The 23,400-nt window shown below is 40.5% G+C and overlaps 1 protein-coding gene across 2 annotated transcripts in view; it reads right to left on the minus strand.

Annotated features, from left to right (window-relative positions):
- The window catches only part of FBXW4 (F-box and WD repeat domain containing 4), a 97,239-nt gene that overhangs the window by 61,714 nt on the left and 12,125 nt on the right, over positions 1 to 23,400 (minus strand). For both annotated transcript variants that reach the window (XM_063101852.1, XM_063101851.1), the window contains exons 2-5: positions 18,788 to 18,883; positions 9,107 to 9,292; positions 8,527 to 8,659; positions 3,478 to 3,572 (exon numbers count right to left, since the gene is read on the minus strand). In XM_063101852.1, coding sequence (XP_062957922.1) covers positions 3,478 to 3,572; positions 8,527 to 8,659; positions 9,107 to 9,292; positions 18,788 to 18,883 — 510 coding nt within the window. The remainder of the gene's footprint in view (positions 1 to 3,477; positions 3,573 to 8,526; positions 8,660 to 9,106; positions 9,293 to 18,787; positions 18,884 to 23,400) is intronic.

Here is a 23,400-nt window from a genome sequence, read left to right on the forward strand (position 1 = left end):
CCTGAGTGAGCCCAGGCCTCTATCATATGCTGCCTTCCCCCAGCCCTCCCTATCTCAACTCTGGCCTCCAGTAAGAGAACACTCCTAGGTCCCCACAGAACCTTTCAAGAGCCACAGCTACCATCCCAGATGCTGATGAATAAGGCCTGGAAATGACCTAGAAGCCTACCTTGTGGCCCTCCCTCAGTACACAGGACATGATAATAGGCTATAGACCTGAGCACAAACTGCTGCCTCTTCCGCCCCATCCCACATGTGGCCCTGCACTGATCTTCCCTGGGCCTCAATTTCTCCCTCTGCCTGGAAGAGAATGACACTCCCACTTCCCCCCCCCACCCCAAACCCCCAATCAGAGACAGCCTAGTTTAAGGCACTTAGTATAGTCTGGCAACCATTACAGTTATGTACCTATCTTATCCCACCCCTGAATAAGATCCTTGGGGAAGCTGCAACATAGCAAGTATTCAGTAAATACATAGAGAGTGAGGTGAGAAGGGAATGAGGAAGGAAGAGACAGAAAGTAGAAGGGAATGAAGGTAAGTCTTTAACAGTACTGCATTTCCTTGCTCTTGAGTATTTTCCAACTTCATTCAGCTGGAAATAATTTTTAAATGGCAATAAAACATACTATGTATTTTTTTTAAATCTGCTTTTCTGTGTTAATGCTGGGAAAGGGCTCAGAATTCAGTGTGACATCAGGGAGCTATACCTCTGAGACCAGCTGGGCTGAACGCCTTCCTGCCCACAGTTACACTTAGGTGCATGCCTTTCCTGTGCCATCTCAACCTGTCTTTTCACTCATCCAACAGCTCCAGTGGGGAACTCCTCTACAGGAGGAGAGCTTCATTTGTAAGTCATGAATCTTAAAAGCAGGATTGTTGATGTCAAGATAAGAAGATGGGTAGGGGGTACACAGGAGCCAGAGGGAAAGGTCCTTCCTGCCACTTCCCTTTCGAGCCTACTGGTTTTCCCTGTTTTTTGAGTATCCAAATATGGCTCTAAGCACATAACTGGTATTAAACATCATACTCCATGACCATTCATGAATGAAGAACTTAAAGTCATGGAAGGAAGGAAAGGGCATATTTGGACACAGCACAGAATACCTGCTTTCTCTCAGTCATGAACACCACAAATTTAAGCCTGGGGCTTGAGGTTTCATGTTTCCTACTCTAAGTGCCTGAGTATACACAGAAGAAAAGGAGGTAGAAAAGCCCCAGCATCAAAGATAAATAAGATGGATAGATCTGACATTATTTTAAAAAGAAGAAAGATTAATTGAGAAAAGAGCTGTGCTACATCTCCTAACTGTCCAGGTTCCTTCTAAACATATAAGGGAGCAACAAGGGGTGAGATATTGTCAGGTAAACCAGGAGGACCTGCCCTAGAGGACAGCTACTGCCCACATCCCCTCATGTTCTTCATGAGGGGTCCAGCGTCACCGCACATTAGTGACACTGACAACCACACTCAACAGTTATGGTGGCAGGAAGGGGAACAGAAGGCAGCCACTAAGGACAGAGACATTACAGGGGGAAAAGAAGAGGACGAGAGATTCCTACTGAGTCTCCACGTCACAAAGACAGCAGAAGAGCAGTGTAACTGTGGGTCTGGCACAGAGCAAAGGACTAATAAATGTCAGCTGCTAGAGTAGTGGCAGTCATGGAGCTGTAGTAATACTAGAAAGCCAGGTCCTTCCCCAAAGCCAGTCTCTCAAGCTGTGGTCCAAAACCCCAAACTCATTTTACTATGATCTCAAATGCTTCTTAATGATGAGGGCAGACTCTGTTTTCAACCTCTTTTATTGACAACATCTTCAATAGGTGCTGTGCTCCACTCTGTTAAGAGGTAGCCTAACACATTCCAGAGGAAGTGGCTGGAGTAGACGAATGCAGGGATGGGGTGTGAAGGAGAGCCTGCCTGTGCTCTTTGGCCTTGGTCCATATGCTGGAAGTATGGTCCATATGCCGGAAGCATGGTCCATATGCCAGAAGCATGGTCCATATGGACCATTTCCAGCTCTAAAAAGCTTCCCTCTACCACCAACCCCAGCCCAGTCTCCTGAAGCCAGCAGAAGTCCACAACAAACCACTAAGACAGAGTCACCATCACACCTGTCACTTCCCACAGGCTGTCCCACCTTCCTTCAATCCTTACACATATCTAGCCCACATCCCCCCAAGCCTAGCTAATTGGTTTTCAAAAGGGCAGCATTAGGAAGAAACTAAGGAGGAGACAAAGCTCAATGGCTCCATTTTCCACCCTCCACTCCCACGCACTTAGTCTCTCCACTCCCTGCTGGTCTTTCCTTCCCTCTTTCCTAGGATTGCTAGAATGATTTGTTCTGAACAGCGACAGGTTTATAGGTTAGCCGACACCTCTGCTCTGTGGAATTTTAATTAACTTCTTCCATCGTCAATATGCTAAAGAACGGGGTCTCCATTCTCTAGGGTCAGCAATGTGTTTCAGGTCCTGCTATATCAGCCGTCAAATTGAAGAATTAATGACGTGGCTAATCGGCTCTAATTCTTAGGGAGAAAAAAATTTGAAAGGGAACTGTGGAAGGGAGCAGGAGGAGGGGTGCAGACTCCGTGGGGTGAGGAGAAAGAGGCTGAAAGGGGTGAAGCAAAAGGGGGATCAACTCTCTCATAAAACAAGTGGCTGACTTAAAGCCAGCATTGGAGGGTAGCAGCCCTACAGCTTTCCCGTTTCCATTTGGGTGGGGAGTGAGGGAGAAGGAAGTGGAAAAGCCCTGAGGTATAAACATTATGATAGAACAGATATAGGAGAGTCCGTGTACCCTGCTAGAGAGGAGAGAGGCTCTGCCTCAGTTCAAGAGGGCCTAGAAAGCAGTAGTGCGCAAAGCCCACTTGTGCACAGGCAAAGCTAGAAAAATACAAGTCAGGCCAAAGGTTAGTGTAAAGCTATCATCAAAAATTTCACGATTTTGCTACAATAGTCAATGTCTCCACTACTCATCCAGTGTCTTTAGATGAGGCCCAGTTGGATACAGGCCTCAAGACTCTCCTCAAGTCTGACTCAAGTCTGTAAGGGATACTCCAGAGGACATTTTCGAAGGGGAACAAGTGAGAGATGTGAGTTGTGAGAGGAGGCTGGCTGGTGCTGTCACCTCCCAGGGAAGTGGAGAGGCCTCTGCTTTAGGTTCAACCCCAGAGAGCATCTGCTCCAGATGGGATGCCCCTGGTAACAGCTGGACTCTTAGTTACATTTTAATATAGTATCTTTTCCTTAACATTTCTCGGGTTAGATGCTTAGGAAATTAGCCCCTAGATCTCAACCCCATGCACATATTAAATGCCTAAAAACCTTAAGTCTCTGCAGGATTTTAAAATCTCTAAGAGAGTGGCTCAAAGCAATCTAGAATATACAGGTGGAATATTTTCTAGCTGACCTCACCTAGTAAAATAAAAGCATTATTATACTGGACAAAACTATATCTAAAAACATCTCCCTTACCTGAGTAATGGGCTGATAGCAATGGACCAGACTCGGTCTTCAGTCTGGATGGTGTGTAAGCACTGCCCCAGCCGGCCTGAGGCCAAAGGCCATACCTAGAAACAGGAGAGGAGATGCTCTCATTGGCATTGACTGGGATTAGAGGGGAGCAAAGGTACAAGAGGTTGGGTGTTCCTAGGGGATGGGGAAATGGAGAATCCTTTCTGTCCTGCATACATAGAACTCAGGGTATCAGCAGGGGCCTCTAGCTTCTGGCTCACCTACCACCCAGCTAGACCCTAGCTCCCAGTCCTAACCACCCTCTTTTACTTCTACTCAAGAGTTCTTACTTAACCAGCCAATTTTATAACAGGAGTCAGAAGTTTCACATTCCTTGACTGAGAAGTGGGTAGATAGGGCTTGCCTCTCTAGCACGCCCTATGTTTGTGGATTTTCCTTTCTCCTATCTCTCACCAAGATTTTACTTTGGGAAAGGAGGAAGAGGAAGACCAAGGTACAGTGTGGGGGTACAGCAATAGAATTAGAGAAAGGAGTAATAAGAAAGATGCAAGGGAAGGAAAGAATGGCAGAAAAGAGACTTCAAAGCAGGAAGGTGGTGTGTTGTTGTTTGTTTGTTGATAATGCCCAGGGTCCAATCCTATTCATGTCAGCAGGGAATTTAGCACCTAGTGTCACCAAAAGAAGCAGAAAAGCTTAACTCTTTTAAGCCTCCATATCTCCTACAGGTTAAAAATATTGCTTGGAGCACATTATCTGGTCCCTATCAGTCAGGAATGTACATTAGCAGCCACTCTGGGCTTAACTCTAATCAACACTCACCGAGCCCTCTCAGCAGTGCATTTAGAAATCTCCCATTAAGCACAAGGCTCCCCCCTCATCTTACCCTACCCCACATGACACACACAGGGACGTAAGCTTCTAACCAAACAGAAAGGAAACCTCAGATGTAGAGAGCTGTCCCTAGAGAGCAGCCATGGAGGGATCCCTAGGCAGCCAGATGGATCAATGACCTCTCAAGGTCCCTGAAGTGCTATAAGGGGAACACACAAAACTCAGGCAGGACCTTAGATGGAAGAACTTTAAGGAAACATTCCTTGAGTTTAAAGGGTAGATGATGGAGTGGGGGTGGTCCTGCCTTTAGGGTCACATGATATCTCTTCCCTAAAAAAGGAGAAAGTGTTTCTTAGAGTTTTTGTGTGTGTGATGAGAGAGGGGGTTGGGGTTACTGTGTGAGTAACTTTTCCCAGTACAGGGAAAAGAAAATAAATTTAAAAAGAAGATCCTGAAAATGGCAGAAAACAAAAGTACATACCACAACTTTTCCTGGAGTGTCATGATTCTGGCTCACTCCTTGGGCTCTAGAGTCAGCCCCCTTTGGCAGTAACTAGATACACTTCTAATGCCCTCTTTTAGACAGGCCCGGTTTGGAAGAGAGCTTTGCCTTATTCCTGATGTAAATTCCTTGGGAGGCAGGTTCTTGCTTGGGAGGTGGGGAGACACTAAGGACTCTGATTACAAAATCTATGGGGACAACCTTGGCCTGAATTCACTAGTGCCCTCCATGAAAAGAGCTGGTGGATTCCTAGATTTTGCAAACCACAGAACAAGGTTCCTGATCTCCAGGACTGGCTCAGGAAGCATGCAGCCAATTCTGAGCATGATCTTGGGAAAGTAGCCCTCCTGGCCTGCCCCAGCAACACACTATCCTCCAGATACATGAGTATCCTGGTACCTGAGGGACAGTAGTTGGCAACGATATGCTCTTATTTTACCCTTGATGGCCAGATTCAAAACAGACTCATCCCTGGAAAAGACTCAGTGGAAGTGGACATTTACACAGTCCTTTTAAAAAGCAGATTGGTGATATGTATCAAGACCCTTAAAATGACCAAAGGTTTTGACTCAGTAATTCTACTGCTGACAATCTATCCTAAGAAAATAATCATAAAACAAAGAAAAGCCTAAATGGTAAAATATCCCCTACAGCCTTCAGTTGCAAAAAAAAAAGCATGCATAGGCTTTGGAGTCTAACCAATCTGGGTTTGAATCCTAGTTGTTACTTATTCTCTTTGACCTTAGGGATGTTTCATAACTCCTTAGCTTTAGTTTCCTCATACATCAAATGGGAAATAATGCCTCTCTCTCAGGGTTGTAGTGTGAAAAAGTGAAGATAACTGTAAAGCACCTGGCATAATTAGAGTATTTGGCAGGTATTAGGCATTCCATAATAAAGGTTCTTATTGCTACAGGAAAAAACTGTATAGAAACATCCACCAAAAGGAAAAATGGTAAGTTATGGTAAGCCATTAAAAACTACATGAATAGTCAATAATATAATGGAAAACCTTATAAAATAAAGTAGATAAAGAGTGTATACTGGGTATCCAAAATACATTGAAAGTAAAACTATGCGGGCAAAAATTTACCCTAAAGGATAAAATGAGAATATGAATAAATATAAAGTGCTTAGCACAGTGCCTGGGTACATTCCATATTTTTATAAAACAAATAAACCTATGCTTTAAAAAATGACTAAAAGGAATAAAAAACAACCAGCTCAAATATTCTCTCCTTAGTAAAGTCTACCCTTCCAAGCCAAATGTGATCTCTCCATCCTCTGAACTTTCTGGCCCTCTCCCTAGAGCCTTATACTTCACACTCCTGGCTACTTCTGATCAGCTTCATAGCCAGGTGCACATATGTCTTAAGGATAGAGGCTGTATCTTCCTCACCTTTGAAGAGCCCAAGTGCTACTGTAGGTACTTGTAAGAATGAATAAAAAAACAGAGCAATAAAGGAGGAAATGGAAGAATGGTCAGTACCATCCCAGGTCCACCAAGAACATAAGCTACCATCCGTTCACATCTCAGGATGAGGCCAGCCCCACTAAAGCCCAGAGAGGCAATCCAAGCCAAATCACAGTAAATCTGAAACTGGGGTTGGGGGGGAGGGAACAGAAGAGGGCTCTCGGGAAGATCCTAGCTCAGAAGTCTTGCAAAGAGAACGTTTTGGTTCCCTTCACGCCATAAAGTAAATCTCTTTCTTAAAACAGTGCACATTTAGGGAACTCCCAAAAAAACTGGCTAAAGGTGTTTACAGGCAAACATCACTGTAAGTTCTTACGCAGGTTCAGGTGTATTAGAAGCATGTGGTAGCAGCTGTAGAATTGCAGATGCCCCCCAAAAGAAATGGAGAGTTGGTTATAAAAGACAAACTGTGAGAAATGTGGAAATGGGCCAGGAAGATGATGGTATTTGGATGCAAAGACAATAACAGAAAGAAGGGAAATCCAAGATTGCAACCAGAAAGCCAGAAAAGATGAGTTGGCAGGGAGATCATCAGGCAGCCTCAAAACAGCAGAACAGTTTTCAGGAGTTGAAGAAGAACCAGAGAGGAGAGTTCTGGCACTTACCTAAAAGAAATCATCAAAAAAAAGAGGGTGAACTGTGACAACAACTTTAGAAATAAAAAGTTATCTATCTTAAATCTTAAAAAAAAAAAAAATCTAAGCCACTAAATAGGGATGAATCTGTACTTAAACATGAAACTCACCCAATACCTCAAGTAAAATTACTGTTATTCTTCAACTGTAAGCAGTCGATACCCCTGATCTGTGGTCATAAAGCTTAGTTTTATACTGCTCTGGGTGTCAGACCACAGAGAAAGGGATAAAAGAAAGAGATGTCACTAAAAAGGAGGAACAAGGGGAAGACTGAAGTCACAACAGGAAGATGCCAGAATGAGACAGGAATATCTAGGTCACACACCCACCAAAGCTTTCTATGCAAATTGACTTTTGAGCAATACAGCAAGTTAAGGCCAGTATCTTTGCTAGGAATAGTACAAAGGCAGTGACCAATCAGAAACCTGAAGTAAGTGTGAGGTAGGGAAATGGGAAGCAAGTGACAGGAAATTCAGTTTCCATCTTGGTTCAAAAAATTTGCTGGACTTTTCTCAGGCTTCCTAGCACGGGTGGGCATTCTCTCTGATAGAATAAAAAGTGTAAAGCAGAAAACAGCAAAGGGAAGAGAGACATCCATAAGTAGAAGGGAACATATTTAGTCCTATTTTTTACATAAATTAGCAACATTTCTACATGAAGGAGTATCACCAGAAAGTACATGGAGTCAGAAAAGTTCTGAGTAAAGACTAACTTTTCTCTCCTGAATCCTTTCTTCCTATGTGTCTTAGAGGTCCATATGCTGACACCAACAAGCATTTTGCTCCGGTTGGCACTATGGAGCCTCCAGATGCTGGAAATAGGAAAGCAAGACACTACTGGGCCTGCTGCACCACCAACTGAATTGTCAGCAAAGTTCCCACAGCAGCCCCAAAGGACCAGGCCTACGTATGCCCTGGCTAGGGCTGCTGGACACAAGCATGGAGAAAGAATTTCTTCTCCATCTCATGGGTGGAGCCTATTTGACCCAGGCATGAACAAGCTGAGTCCATAAAGCAAGGGTCACACTATTTATCAGCTTCATTCTTTTATGCCTTGGTGGATGTCTGTGGACCAGGCAATTTGGCAATAACACAACAAACAACGCCCTTCTCTCATCATCTCTATTGCTTACTGACCACATCACTCTCCAGAGAAGCAGTAAAAACACATTTTAATTATCAACCTGACTGCTTATAAACAAGGTGGTGAAAAATTAACCTCTTTAAATAGAGAGCAAGCAAAAGGAGGCAGATTTTAAAATAAAATATTGGGGTCAGAACTCAACCCACAAACTTGAGGAAACTCAGCTCAGGGAGGAAAAGCTGGCCAGGCCTTCTGTTTTTGAGTTCACGCCACATTTCAAGTGAGTGGCAAGCTTCCCAGCCACTGTCCACTTCTTTGCCAGTCCAGCTGGCAGGAATACAGACTGACATGGCAAGCTGAATGCCAGAGGCACATAAGTGAGTCCTTTATTGTGCCATTTCCCCCCCCAACCCCCACCCAATGCTCTCAGCCAATCCTGGGACTCAAGGTCCTATCCACCCTCTCCCACCCCACTCCCTATAGACAGGAAAGAATAACAGTATATAAGGGGGAGACCATCTCACCTTGGCCGTCCTGTCTCTGGAGCCACTCACAATGATGCCCCCTTTACAATCCACACAGTTCACCTCCTGTTCATGAGCTGAGTACTTGGCAGTGAAGGTGCTATGAACCTTATGAATGCCAATCTTCCCATCTCTAGAAGAGAAAGAAGAAGCACACCCCCAAGAACCAATTACTCTCTATGGGAAGAAGACAAGTCTACAGAAAAAGCCCAAGTCTCCAATGACATCCATGTTTGCTAAATTTTAGACAATTCAGCCCAATAAAGAGCTGAGCTTCTAGATCTCTTTACCTCTTCGGCATACTTGGAGCTGAACAGAACTGAGACAAAATAAATTTTCCCCTGGAGAGTATCAAAAACAGCTTCACTTTTTATTAAAGGCTCTTCCTGTTTTCCTTCTCCAGCTAACCCTATTAACTGCTTTTGGTAAATCTCTCCACTTTAAATGGAAAAAAACCACTACCCCTTCTTCTCGTCTCCCTCCTCATCCTTTGGAGTTGAGACAGAAAAGTCAAAGGCAGGCAGAAGGTCCCTGAAGAACACGAAAAAAGAGGGTGGAAGGAGAAACCTACAGCACTTACCCTCCTGCACTGATAATATGTGAGTTGGCCAGCACGAAGTGGCAAACATCCTCATCATGCCCAGCAAAGACCCCCAGGGGCCGACGGTTCAAGCTGGCACCATCTGGGCGGAACTGGTAGGCTAGGATGAAATTAGCCTGTGATATGTACAAAGAGTCATCCTCTAGCTGCATCCAGGGCATCTGACTAAAGAGATGGAAAAGAAAATTTAAGGATCATCAAGATACAGCATGAAAACCCAACTCCAATCTTTGAAGAGGCTGATCAATCCCCAACTTAGCAAGGATAGCCTGCAAGGCTAACAGTCTATACCTTAATCCCCTCCTTCAAAATTACCTACACCTCGACTACCCTCAGAAAACTAGAGCAATTAAGCTTTGTAGTGACCTCATCTTCTCTGAATTTTCTAAAAGAGAGTCAGAATTAAAAGACCAACTAAATATCACTTTTAATTGGAGAATGCTTAATATTGGAATTACTGGCTACCTGGACTCTTGTAGGTAGGTGAATCTTTCAAAATTCAATGGTTAAGGGGTGGAGAAGGACACAAAGAAATCCTCCAGCCAGGTGAAGTAACTTTCATTCTGCATTCTCATTGATTTGAAGTGTAAATGATAAGTTTCAAGGTTCCAAGTCTCCCATTCACACCTCTTTCTCAATAGATCAGTTAGAATATGAGGGAGCAGAGAAGAGTGAGCCCTGGGAAGCCCCATTCTCTTGTTCTACTGGAGCAAAGGAGCCATTTATAAGTGAAAGGAATAAAGCCATTTATGAAAAGATGCTAATTCACTGATTAAATATCTAGATCCTCACAAGGATGTCTACATTTCTGTACTGTTAGAGGCTAAGTGTGGAAATGGTAAAACAGCTCCAGAGCAGTCTGCTACAGTTCAGGAGCTAGAGAGTCAGCTCTCACAGACAACTGATAATAGAAATCCACAAATAGTTAAAGATTCCCTCTACAATCTTGCAGGAGGAGGAAAGGTTAGAAGCCGCAGGCCAGACTCATGGCATGGAGTGAGCCTTAGGAAGAAAGAAGACTCTGCCAGACACTAGGCTCCCTGGTGGGGATTAATCCTCTTGCCTTTCCCAAGGTTGACAATCCCACCTGTCCTACTCTATGTAGGAGTCCTGGAGCAGCCAGATCCCAACAAAAGCTTAAGGACAGCTGATTCATCCCCATGTACAGAGACTCCATCTCCCAATGCCAAGCCTGCTTGAGCAAACTAGGCTGTGTTTCTTCCCCAGACTCTTTAATGCAAGCGTCATGGGAATGTGGAAAAGTTCTGCAAATTGACTTGACGGGCCATTAAATGCAGCTTGGACTTTGTAGTAACTGCTCATGAGGTTTTTACAAGTGTGTGCATATATTATTGGAACATGTGTAGACTGTGTATAGATGCCTGCATTCTCACTCATTGTGCACATTCCTCTTCAACATCCCCTTGCATGAGTGTGTGGCACACTCAAGTCGGCAGCAAACAGAGGCAGTTGGAATTCATGTGTTTAGAGCCATCTGGTAAACAGCCATTTGCCTAGGACAAGAAACCAGGTTCATGCCAGGTGAACAGTGGAGAATCCCGGGGCAGCCTGGTAACTGTTCCATGTGTTTATTTACCAAACTGCTTGAAACATCAGGGAGAAAACCTTGACAGAGAAATAAACTCTGGTATTAAAAGGCAAAAGGAAGAAGAGGGTAACGTCCCTCATCATAAAAAATCCATCTTTCTCTCTTGTACTTTTTCTACCATCACCATCACCACTGCCAGCACCACATCATTCATAGTCAGTGAAACCAGTGGAAACTGGACACAAGCAAAAGAGAAACATTCATCAGATGAAGAAGCCTGCCTGTGTCTATCAGCACAGGTATGGGTGTCATCCTGGAATGAGGAATCATGATATTCCCTATCCATTGCAGCCAATCAACACAGAGCACTTTTTTGGTAAGGAGTCAAATAATAACTATGAAATAATTTAGCATCATTGAAGCATAAAATTCATGGCATTAGCAGTGCCACAGCCATTATCTAACTTTTCTGGCATGTTTTCTAAGCTCTCCCTCCTGTAACATATATATCTAAAACATTAGATCCTATTTTGCCTTTTAATAAAGTAGAGGAGAGGCTAAAGGAAGCCAAGAGTGAAGAATTAACTCCCTTGAGTACAAGACTTAAAGAAAAATATATATCTTTTTAAATTTTATTTTGTCGATATACAATGTGGTTGATTATTGTGGCCCATTACTGAAACCTCCCTCCCTCCTCCCTCTCCCCCCTCCCACCCAACAATGTCCTTTCTGTATGCTTGTCAACTTCAAGGAATTGTAATTGTTATGTCTTCTCCCCCCTGGTTTTTTTTTTTTGTGTGTGTGTGTGTGTGTGTCTGTGTGTGTGTCTGTGTGTGTGTCTGTGTGTATTTATTTATTTATTTTTATCTCCCACCAATAAGTGAGAATGTGGCATTTCTCTTTCTGTGCCTGACTTGTTTCACTTAATATAATTCTCTTTAGGTCCATCCATGTTGTTGCAAATGGCAGTATTTCATTCTTTTTTATAGCTGAGTAGTATTCCATTGTGTAGATATCCCACATTTTCCATATCCACTCATCCAATGATGGACATTTGGGCTGGTTCCAATTCTTGGCTATTGTAAAGAGTGCTGCGATGAACATTGGGGAACAGGTATACCTTCGACTTGATGATTTCCATTCCTCTGGGTATATTCCCAGCAGTGGGATAGCTGGGTCACATGGTAGATCTATCTGCAATTGTTTGAGGAACCTCCATACCATTTTCCATAGAGGGTGCACCATTTTGCAGTCCCACCAACAATGTATGAGAGTTCCTTTTTCTCCGCAACCTCACCAGCATTTATCATTCAGAGTCTTTTGGATTTTAGCCATCCTAACTGGGGTGAGATGATATCTCAGTGTGGTTTTGATTTGCATTTCCCGGATGCTGAGTGATGTTGAGCATTTTTTCATATGTCTGTTGGCAATTCGTATACCTTCCTTAGAGAAATGCCTACTTAGCTCTTTGCCCATTTCTTAATTGGGTTGCCTGTTTTTTTCTTGTAAAGTTGTTTGAGTTCCTTGTATATTCTGGATATTAATCCTTTGTCAGATGTATATTTTTTTTTTTTTTTTTTTTTTTTTATCTCAGAAAGAGCTCACTTTATTTTCTTTTTTTCTTTTTTTTTTCTTTAAATTTTATTTTGTCGATATACATTGTAGCTGATTAATGCTCCCCATCACCAAAACCTCCCTCCCTTCTCCCTCCCCCCCTCCCCCCCAACAATGTCCTTTCTGTTTGTTGTATCAACTTCAAATAATTGTGGTTGTTATATCTTCTTCCTCCCCCCCCCCCCGGTTTGTGTGTGTATGTGTGTATGTGTGTGTGTGAATTTATATATTAATTTTTAGCTCCCTCCAATAAGTGAGAACATGTGGTATTTCTCTTTCTGTGCCTGACTTGTTTCACTTAATATAATTCTCTCAAGGTCCATCCATGTTGTTGCAAATGGCAGTATTTCATTCGTTTTTATAGCTGAGTAGTATTCCATTGTGTAGATGTACCACATTTTCCGTATCCACTCATCTGATGATGGGCATTTGGGCTGGTTCCAACTCATGGCTATTGTAAAGAGTGCTGCGATGAACATTGGGGAACAGGTATACCTTCGACTTGATGATTTCCATTCCTCTGGGTATATTCCCAACAGTGGGATGGCTGGGTCGTATGGTAGATCTATTGGCAATTGTTTAAGGAACCTCCATACCATTTTCCATAGAGGGTGCACCATTTTGCAGTCCCACCAACAATGTATGAGAGTTCCTTTTTCTCCGCAGCCTCGCCAGCATTTATCGTTCATAGTCTTTTGGATTTTAGCCATCCTAACTGGGGTTAGATGGTATCTCAATGTGGTTTTGATTTGCATTTCCCGGATGCTGAGTGATGTTGAGCATTTTTTCATATGTCTGTTGGCAATTCGTATACCTTCCTTAGAGAAATGCCTACTTAGCTCTTTGCCCATTTCTTAATTGGGTTGCCTGTTTTTTTCTTGTAAAGTTGTTTGAGTTCCTTGTATATTCTGGATATTAATCCTTTGTCAGATGTATATTTTGCAAATATTTTCTCCCCCTCTGTTGGTTGTCTTTTAACTCTGTTGTTTCTTTTGCTGTGCAGAAGCTCTTTAGTTTGATATAATCCCATTTGTTTATTTTTCCTTTGGTTGCCCGTGCTTTTGGGGTCGTATTCATGAAGTCTGGGTCCAGTCCTACTTCCTGAAGTGTTTCTCCTATGTTTTAAGAAGTTTTATTGTTTCAGGGTGTATATTTAATTCTTTAATCCACTTTGAGTTGACTTTAGTGTATGGTGAAAGGTATGGGTCCAGTTTCATTCTCCTGCATATTGATATCCAGTTCTCCCAGCACCATTTGCTAAAGAGGCAGTCTCTTCCCCAGTGTATAGGCTTGGTGCCTTTGTCAAAGATCAGATGGCTGTAGGTGTGTGGGTTGATTTCTGGATTCTCTATTCTATTCCATTGGTCAGTGTGTCTGTTTTTATGCCAGTACCATACTGTTTTGGTTATTATAGCTTTGTAGTATAGTTTAAAGTCAGGTAGTGTTATGCCTCCAGCTTTATTTCTTTTGCTCAGCGTTGCTTTAGCTATGCGTGGTCTTTTGTTATTCCATATAAATGTCTGGATAGTTCTTTCCATTTCTGAGAAAAATGTCTTTGGAATTTTGATGGGGATTGCATTGAATTTGTATATCACTTTGGGTAATATGTACATTTTCACTATGTTAATTCTTCCAATCCAAGAGCATGGGATATCTTTCCATCTTCTTGTATCCTCTCTAATTTCTCTCAGCAGTGGTTTGTTGTTCTCATTATAGAGATTTTTCACATCCTTGGTTAACTCAATTCCTAAGTAATTTTTTTTTTTTTTGGTGGCTATTGTAAATGGGCAGGCTTTCTTGATTTCTCTTTCTGCATGTTCACTATTGGAGAATAGAAATGCTACTGATTTTTGTGTGTTGATTTTGTATCCTGCTACTGTGCTGAAATCATTTATCAACTCCAAGAGTTTTTTTGTAGAGGCTTTAGGCTGTTCAATATATAGGATCATGTCATCTGCAAACAGGGACAGTTTGACTTCACCTTTTCCAATCTGGATGCCCTTTATTTCCTTCATTTCTCTGATTGCTCTGGCTAGTACTTCAACACTATGTTGAATAGGAGTGGTGAGAGTGGGCATCCTTGTCTAGTTCCTGTTCTTAAAGGAAAAACTTTCAGCTTTTCCCCATTCAGGATGATATTGGCAGTGGGTTTATCATATATGGCTTTAATTATGTTGAGATACTTTCCATCTATACCTAACTTATAGAGGGTCTTTATCATGAATGAGTGTTGAATTCTATCAAATGCTTTTTCAGCATCTATAGAGATGATCATATGATCCTTGTGTTTGATTTTATTAATATGGTGTATCACATTTATTGATTTGCGTATGTTGAACCAACTTTGCATCTCTGGGATGAATCCCACTTGATCGTGGTGAATAATTTTACATATGTGTTGCTGTATTCTGTTTGCTAGTATTTTATTGAGGATTTTTGCATCTATATTCATCAAGGATATCGGCCTGTAGTTTTCTTTTTGGGTTATATCTTTACCTGGTTTTGGTATCAGGATGATGTTTGCTTCATAGAATGAGTTTGGGAGATTTGCGTCCGTTTCAATCTTTTGGAATAGTTTGTAAAGAATAGGTGTCAATTCCTCTTTGAATGTTTGGTAAAATTCTGCTGTGAATCCATCTGCTCCTGGGCTTTTCTTTGTTGGGAGCCTTCTGATAACAGCTTCAATCTCCTTTATTGTTATTGGTCTGTTCAGATTTTCTATGTCTTCATGGCTCAGTTTTGGGAGCATGTGTGTGTCCAGAAATGTATCCATTTCCTCCAGATTTTCAAATTTGTTGGCATATAGTTGTTTATAGTAGTCTCGAATGATTCCTTGTATTTCAGATGAATCAGTTGTAATATCACCTTTTTCATTTCTAATTTTTGTTATTTGAATCTTCTTCTTTTTTTTTGTTAGCCATGCTAATGGTTTGTCAATTTTATTTATCTTTTCAAAAAACCAACTTTTTGATTCATTGATCTTTTGTATTGCTTTTTGGGTTTCAATTTCATTAAGTTCTGCTCTGATCTTAATGATTTCTTTCCGTCTGCTAACTTTAGGTTTGGATTGTTCTTGTTTTTCTAGTTCTTTAAGGTGAAGTGTTAGGTTGTTCACTTGCCATCTTTCCATTCTTCTGAGGTGAGCATTTAATGCAATAAATTTCCCCCTCAATACTGCTTTTGCAGTATCCCACAGGTTTTGGTATGATGTATCATTATTTTCATTAGTTTCAATAAATTTTTTGATTTCCTGCTTGATTTCTTCTTGGACCTATATGTCATTAAGTAGAATGCTGTTTAATTTCCATGTGTTTGTATAGTTTCCAGAATTTCATTTGTTATTGATTTCTAATTTTAATCCATTGTGGTCTGAGAAAATACATGGGATAATTCCAATTTTTTTGAATTTGTTGAGACTTGATTTGTGACTTAATATGTGATCTATCCTGGAGAATGATCCATGTGCTGATGAGAAGAATGAATATTCTGAGGTTGTTGGATGGAATGTTCTGTAGATATCTGCCAAGTCCAATTGGTCTAGAGTATTGTTTAGATCTTGTGTTTCTCTACTGATTCTTTGCCTAGATGATCTGTCCAATATTGACAGTGGGGTGTTCAGGTCCCCTGCTATTATGGTATTAGTGTCTATTTCCTTCTTTAGGTCTAATAGAGTTTGTTTTATAAATCTGGCTGCTCCAACATTGGGTGCGTATATATTTATGATTGTTATGTCTTCTTGATGGATCAATCCTTTTATCATTACGTAGTGTCCCTCATTGTCTCTTTTTATGGTTTTTAGTTTAAAGTCTATTTTATCAGATATAAGAATAGCTACTCCAGCTCGTTTTTCTTTTCTGTTTGCATGGTAAATATTTCTCCATCCTTTCACTCTTAGTCTATGTGAGTCTTTATGGGTGAGGTGGGTCTCTTGAAGGCAGCATATAGTTGGGTCCTCCTTTTTAATCCAGTCAGCTAGTCTGTGTCTTTTGATTGGGGAATTTAAGCCTTTTACATTAAGAGTTGTTATTGAAAAGTGTTGATTTATTCCTAGCATTTTATTGATTATTGTTTGGTTGTCTTAGGTGTCTTTTGTTCCTTGCTTTCTGATTTACTGTTTGTTTTCTGTGTTTGTTGGTTCCTTGGGTTGTAGATAGCCTTTTTGTCTGTTTTCTCTTCATGAATGCCATTTTTATTATACTAGTGGGTTTTGATTTTTCTTGGGTTTTTATGGCAGTGGTAGTTATTTTTCAGGAGCCAAACCCAGTACTCCCTTGAGAATTTCTTGTAAGGGTGGTCGTGTGGTGGTGAACTCCCGCAGTTTTTGTTTGTCTGAGAAATATACTATTTGCCCTTCATTTTGGAAGGATAGCCTTGCAGGGTAGAGTATTCTTGGCTGGCAATCTCTGTCTTTTAGTATTTTGAATATATCATCCCATTCCTTTCTGGTTTTTAGGGTTTGTGATGAAAAGTCTGATGTTAGCCTGATTGGGGCTCCCTTATAGGTGATTTGACGCTTCTCTCTTGCAGCTTTTAAGATTCTCTCTTTGTCTTTGAACTTTGCCAATTTGACTATAACATGTCTTGGAGAAGACCTTTTTGGGTTGAATACGTTTGGAGATCATTGAGCTTCCTGGATCTGAAGATCTGTGATTTTTCCTATACCTGGGAAGTTTTCTGCCACTATTTTGTTGAATATGTTTTCAATGCAATCTCCTTTTTCCTCCCCTTCTGGAATACCCATGACTCAGATATTTGAGTGCTTAAGGTTGTCTGATATCTCTCTCAGATTTTCTTCAATGCCTTTGATTCTTTTTTCTTTTTTTTTGTCTGCTTGTGTTATTTCAAACAGCCCATCTTCAAGTTCAGAGGTTCTCTCTTCAACTTCCGCAAGCCTGCTGGTTAAACTCTCCATTGTGTTTTTTATTTCGCTGAATAACTTTTTCAGTTCGGCAAGTTCTGCTACATTTTTTTTCAGGGCATTGATTTCCTTGTACATTTCTTCTTTCAGGTCCTGTATACTTTTCCTCGTCTCATCATGATGTCTAGCTTAGTTTTCTTGTATCTCATTCAGTTTCCTTAGAATTATCACTTGAAATTCCTTGTCTGTCATTTCAAGGGCTTCTTGTTCTATAGGATCGAGAGCTTGAGAGTTATTATCCTTTGGTGGTGTACTTTCTTGATTTTTCATGTTTCTGGTATCTTTTCTTTGATGTTTACTCATTGTGGCAGGGGGTTTCACAGTCCACAGGTTTGACACTATTGACTAAGATGTTGCTGTGGTTGCCAATTTGGTATGGCTACCTCTGACTGCTCAGTTGGCCACTAGTGCCTTGCGTGTGTGGGTGCCTTGGGTCTTGGGCCTCTCTGGGGAGCCACCTCTCTGGTCAGCTTGGACTCCGCTGGGCTGCTGGATCACGGGGCGGTACCGCAGGGTGTGTGGTCTCTGCTGAGCTTCCACCTCCCGTGCTGGACTTCTCCCTGCTCCATGCGCTAGGCCGGGCTTGGGATGGAGCCAGGTGGTGGCAGCAGTGAAGCCTACCTGCTGTTGGATCACGTGGTGGCGGCCTCCCCACAGGGTGTGTGGACTCTACGGAGCTTCTATCTGCTTCTGTCTCCCCTGCTGGACGTCTCTGTGCTCCTCACGCATTGGGCCGGGCTGCTGGATCATGCAGCAGTGGTGTGGTCCCCGTGTAGTTCCCGCCTCCCCTGCCGGACGTCTCCCTGCTCCAAGCACACTAAGCCAGGCTGGGAATGGAGCTGGATGCCTGCGGTGAAGCCTACCTGCTGGATCACGCATTTGCAGCCCCACAGGGTGTGTGGTTTCTGCGGAGCCTCCGCCTCCCCTGCCTGACGTCTCCCCACTCTGTGCACACTGGGCTGGGCTGGGAATGGAGCCAGGTGGCGGCGGTGAAGCCTATCTGCCCGATCCTGTGATGGCGGCCCCGCAGGGCATGTGGTCTCTGTAGAGCTTCTGCCTCCCCCGCTGGACGTCTCCGCCTTCTGTATGCATTTGATGTTATGTTTTTATAGTTTAAATCGGTTGATTTGTGGGAGAGAGTGACACTAGGGACCATCTATTCTGCCATCCCGGCGGAGCGGCCAAAGAAAAATATTTGTAAAACTAGATGGGTTAAGACATTGGCTTCATTTATTTACTGTGATGAAGTAAGTTAACAGAGGTATTACCTCTGAGTGGTGGAATTATATTCTATTTTCTTCTTCAGACTTTTCTATTTTTTTCAAATTTCTACAATTACTTATTTTTCATAATCATAAATAATATGGAATTTGTTAAAACACTGTTCATTTCTTGTAATCCTTTTCTTAAATGTGAAAAAAAGTTGTCCCTCTGATGCCCCCTTTCTGGTATTTAAAAGATCACCAGTTCCATCTCACTCAAGAAATCCCCAGTTATGCTCTAGCTAGGACCAGATTTTTCACTTTCCATTGTGCTTTTCTGTCATAGGTAGCTTTAATAGAGTCAAGAGGCTACTTGCCTGCATCTCCACTTCAGCAGAATCCTCTCTCGGCAACGCCCCAGCCTCCAGTTCTGTGATACCTTCACCCGTTCCTTCACTGGGACACTGGTCATCCTATATCCAGATACAACAGATAATCCAGTCACTATAACTCACTGCCAACCAGAGAAAATTCCATGGGCTTACTGAGTCAGAGTTCAGGAACATCCAGAATATAAATAAATACAGCATAAGTAAAGAGATCAAGTACCAGGAAGAAGTAACTTTTTTCTCTCCATATTTGGATAAACAAGAAAGCAAATGAGAAAAGCCCATCCTTTACACTATGAAAAATGTCCAAAGATGCCAGTGGAGAACGATGACAGTGCTGGAACTACTGGATATATATATATGGGGAAATAAAGAGCTTTGACCCCTATCTCACATCATACAGGAAAAGTCATTCAAAAACAGATCAGAAACCTAAATATAAAATCTAAAACTATAAAGCTGTTAGAAGAAAATATATGAAAACATCTCTCTGGCTAGGGGAGCAGGCAAAGGTTTCTTTGGACACGGAAAGCAATAACAAAACAAAAATCCAGTAAATTAGACTATCAAAATTAAAAACTTCTGTTCAACAAAATGATACGCAAGCCACAGTCCAGGAGAAAATATTCAAAAAAATGTATACCTTATCAAGGGCTTTTAATCAGATGAAGAAATCCTCCCTGTATATCTTCATATATTTTTTGAAGACCAATAAGAAACTCTCCTACATTGTTAACAGGAAAGCAAAATGGTACAACCATTTTGGGAAAAGGTCTGACAATTTATTATAAATCTAAACATACACCTACTCTGTGATTTAGAAATTACCCAAGAGAAATAAAAATGTATGTCCACAAAAAAAAAGACACAAGAATGTTCATAGTAATTTTAGTCATAATAGCCAAAAACTGTAAACAGCCCAAGCATCCATCTACAGGAGAATGGATAAACACACTATGTTATGTTCACACAATTGAATACTACTCAGCAATAAAAAGGAAAAAAGTACTGATACACACAGTAATGCAAATGAAACACAAAAACATTATGCTGAATGATAGAAACCTTACACAAGAGAGTTCACATTGTATGATTTCATTTACATGAAGTTTGAGAAGAGGGATAACTAATCTATGGTAAAAAAAAAAAAAATCTGAACAATGATTACCCTAGGGGTGGGGAGGGGGACTGACTGGGAAGGAACAGGTGGGTAATGTTCTTTCTGGGGTAATGTTCTATATCTAAATCTCAAAGTGGGTTGGGTTATACAAGTGTGTAAGCATTTGTCAAAAATGCATCAAATGATACACTTAACATTTGAGCATTTCACTCAAATATAAATTTTACTTAAATATAAATACAATGTACATAAATTTTTCCTTTAAAAAAAACCCTGCGTGCAGGTTTTCCAGTTGGCTCAGTTAGTTAGAGCACAGTGTTATAAAACCAAGATCAAAGGGTTCAGAACACCATACGGCCAGCCACCAAAAAAAAAAAAAAAAGAAAAAAAACCCCTGAAAACTGTAAACTTGGGCTGGCCAGTTAGCTCAATTGTTTAGAGCAAGGTGCTGATAACACCAAGGTCCAGTGTTCAATCCTTGTACCAGCCAGCCACCAAAAAAAAAAAAAAAAACCTCATAAACTAATATATTCTAGTCAATAATATGTATGCATGCTGAAGTGTTTAAGGGTAAAGTGTATTGATATCTGTAAAATACTTTGAAATGCATGATAAAGCAAATACAGCCAAATGTGAATTGCAGACTTGTGGTGTTTACTGTACAATGCATTCAACTCTTCTATATGTTTTAAATTTTTCATTTAAAAAATGTTGGAAGAGGAGTGTCAACTTTCTGGATGGGGGAGGTAACATCAGTTAAGCGGTAAGGGAGCACACCAGCAGTAGGAAAGGCATAGTTTGGGGGAAGATTGGTAGGGGATAGGGAGAAGAGCTCAAAACCCCTCCTTTGGATAGAATTTTGAAATCAAGGGCAAGAATGTGAAAATTCCTTTTCAAGCTCCCACATCTCCCCTTGGCTTGCTCCATTGGACAACATATATACACACACATACATACACAAAGAACACTGCTTGGAACACAGAGTAATAACTGCTAGGTCTGTCTAGACATTCATTGGCTGAAAAGACACAAGTTTCTTCCAGCCTCTACTTACACCTTCACTTTTACCACCCTTTACTAAAAGCCAAGCAAGTAAGTCCCACTTTCAAGAGAAAAACGGACACAGGTTAGAAAAGGATGGTTTTGGCAGGCAGAAAGAGAAATATTTAATCCATTTGTAATAAGTAATACTCTGCCTCCTAGCCTTATTTATTTATATTATCATTTTTGGTTAATAAAGTAATAAATGCACAGATTAAAAAAACAAAGGTAGTATGAAAGGTTAACAACACAAAAGTGAGTCCTTCGCCTAACCCCTAACCAAGACACTCCCTCCCTGGAGGCCACTATATATACACTGTAAATGCATACATATTGGTGTGTGTGTATTCCTATATATAGCCCCTCTTAATTAAAAAAATAGTAGCATACTATTCTAGTCATTGCTTTCTTCACTTAACAATATACTTGGGTCAAGGGTTCAGATCCCCATACCAGATAGCTGCCAAAGAAATTAATTAATTAATTTTTAAAAACATGGTTAGAGCTCAGCCTTGAAACATGAAGGTCAAGGGTTCAGATCCCTGTACTGGCTGGCCACTGGCAAGCTTAAAAAAAAAAAAGTGTGTGTGTGTGTGTGTGTGTGTGTGTCTATGTATATCTTGGAAATCATTCCATATTAATTAATTTAGATCAATCTCATCCTCTAACAGCTGCACAGAATTCTCATTGTGTGACTCTATCATAATTTAGTTAATCCTTCTCCTATATACTGACATTTAATCAGTTTCCAGACTTTTGTGCAATTAGAAGACAATGAATATACACAATATGCAAACTGTCTTTGATTTTAAAAAAGAAAGACAGAAATGACCCAAACTGATATGAATTCAATATATCACAAAGTAAAATTTTAAACTAAGAAAAGAAAACACTACTTAATTAGTGCTGTTGGGTTTGTATAGCATGTTCCTGACTTTATTAGAAGGAAGTGAGAGAGGGAAAAAGAAAATACGTGCCTAGAAAGAACACTGGAAGGAAGTTCTCTAAAACAGTAATAGTTAACTGTGGATAGCCAACTTTGAGTGTTTTTATTTTCTTCTTTGTGTAGTTTTCTATACTGTAATATTTTGGTAAAGAGAAAATACTCATTTAAATAATCATAAATGCTTTTTTTAATCATCATAAAATAATAATCATAAATGGATATCAATAGAGCAAAAAACCGATTTAGATTGCCATCTCATACCACAATATAATAAATTCCAAAAAATGTAGGTGAATTTAAAACAGTTTAACTAAAAAAAAAGAATCTATACATATTCCAATAAAGAGCTGAGATAATTTCTTGATTACAGAAACAATAGAAATCTATCAATTATAAAGCAGTCGAGTTTGATTCTATTAAATTTGAAATACTACATGGAGGAAAAAAGAGATTAAAATAAAAGCAACAGAGAAGGGAAAAATTAACACCATAAAAGTTTTATCTCTAAAACTTTTAGGGAACTGATAAAAATCTATCAAGATAACACCCTGTCTCCAATACTCTGTCATCCATGTCCAACAGAGGATAAAAAGAGTCACACAGTGTTCACACAATAAAACACTAGGGGAAACATCCCACAACATGGTTTACAGACATGTGCCTAAAAAAATTATTAAAGTAGTACCTGACATCTATTAAGTGGAAAAACCCAACACTAGCTTTTGGTTTGACAAAAGGGTTTGGGTTTGGTTACACATTGCTGGTAGTATGTCCAACTGGTACATACTTTCAAAAAAGAATTCTCTCTGTTAAGACAAAAGATAAATGATAGCTTCTGACAGCACTGTATGATAGCTTCTGATCTAGCTATCCCCACTTTGAACACTATATCGTACAAAAAAATTCAAAACAAAAACCATATTTTTAGAAAGATATTTATAGCTACAACTATATATTAGTGCTAAAATATGGAAACAGACCAAATGTCTGTCTGTGGGGGAGAATGGTATACTAATGCAATGGAATATATTGCATTGCCACAGAAATGACAAATGTGAGGACTGCAAAACATTTTGGAAACAACTATAGCAAGTAATGGTAATTTAAAAACTAAATCAAATTTATAAAGGTAGAGGTGGGGAGACACTATATAAAATGTCTCCATAAATAACAGGTCAGAAGATAAATGGTGGTTTGGAAGTGAGAATTTTAAAAAATATATCACATAATTGTTGATAGTTATATCTTTCTAGTAGATTAAATAAAGTTATAGAAAAAGCACAGAAGGCAGACTCAGGAAAGTGGGATTTATATCCCAGTTCTGCCTCCTACTAATTATACATCCCCAGGTAACTAACTTCTCTAATTGTCTATTTCCTCACCTATAAAGTGAGAATAATATTTCACACTATTGGGGTGTTTTAAAGATGACACCTAAGACAAAATACAGCCTAAGTTATAAGTCAATACAAAAAAATTAATTTTTAAATAAAT

The sequence above is a fragment of the Cynocephalus volans genome, chromosome 7 (assembly GCF_027409185.1).
Source record: "Cynocephalus volans isolate mCynVol1 chromosome 7, mCynVol1.pri, whole genome shotgun sequence".
Taxonomy (NCBI): Eukaryota; Metazoa; Chordata; class Mammalia; order Dermoptera; family Cynocephalidae; genus Cynocephalus; species Cynocephalus volans.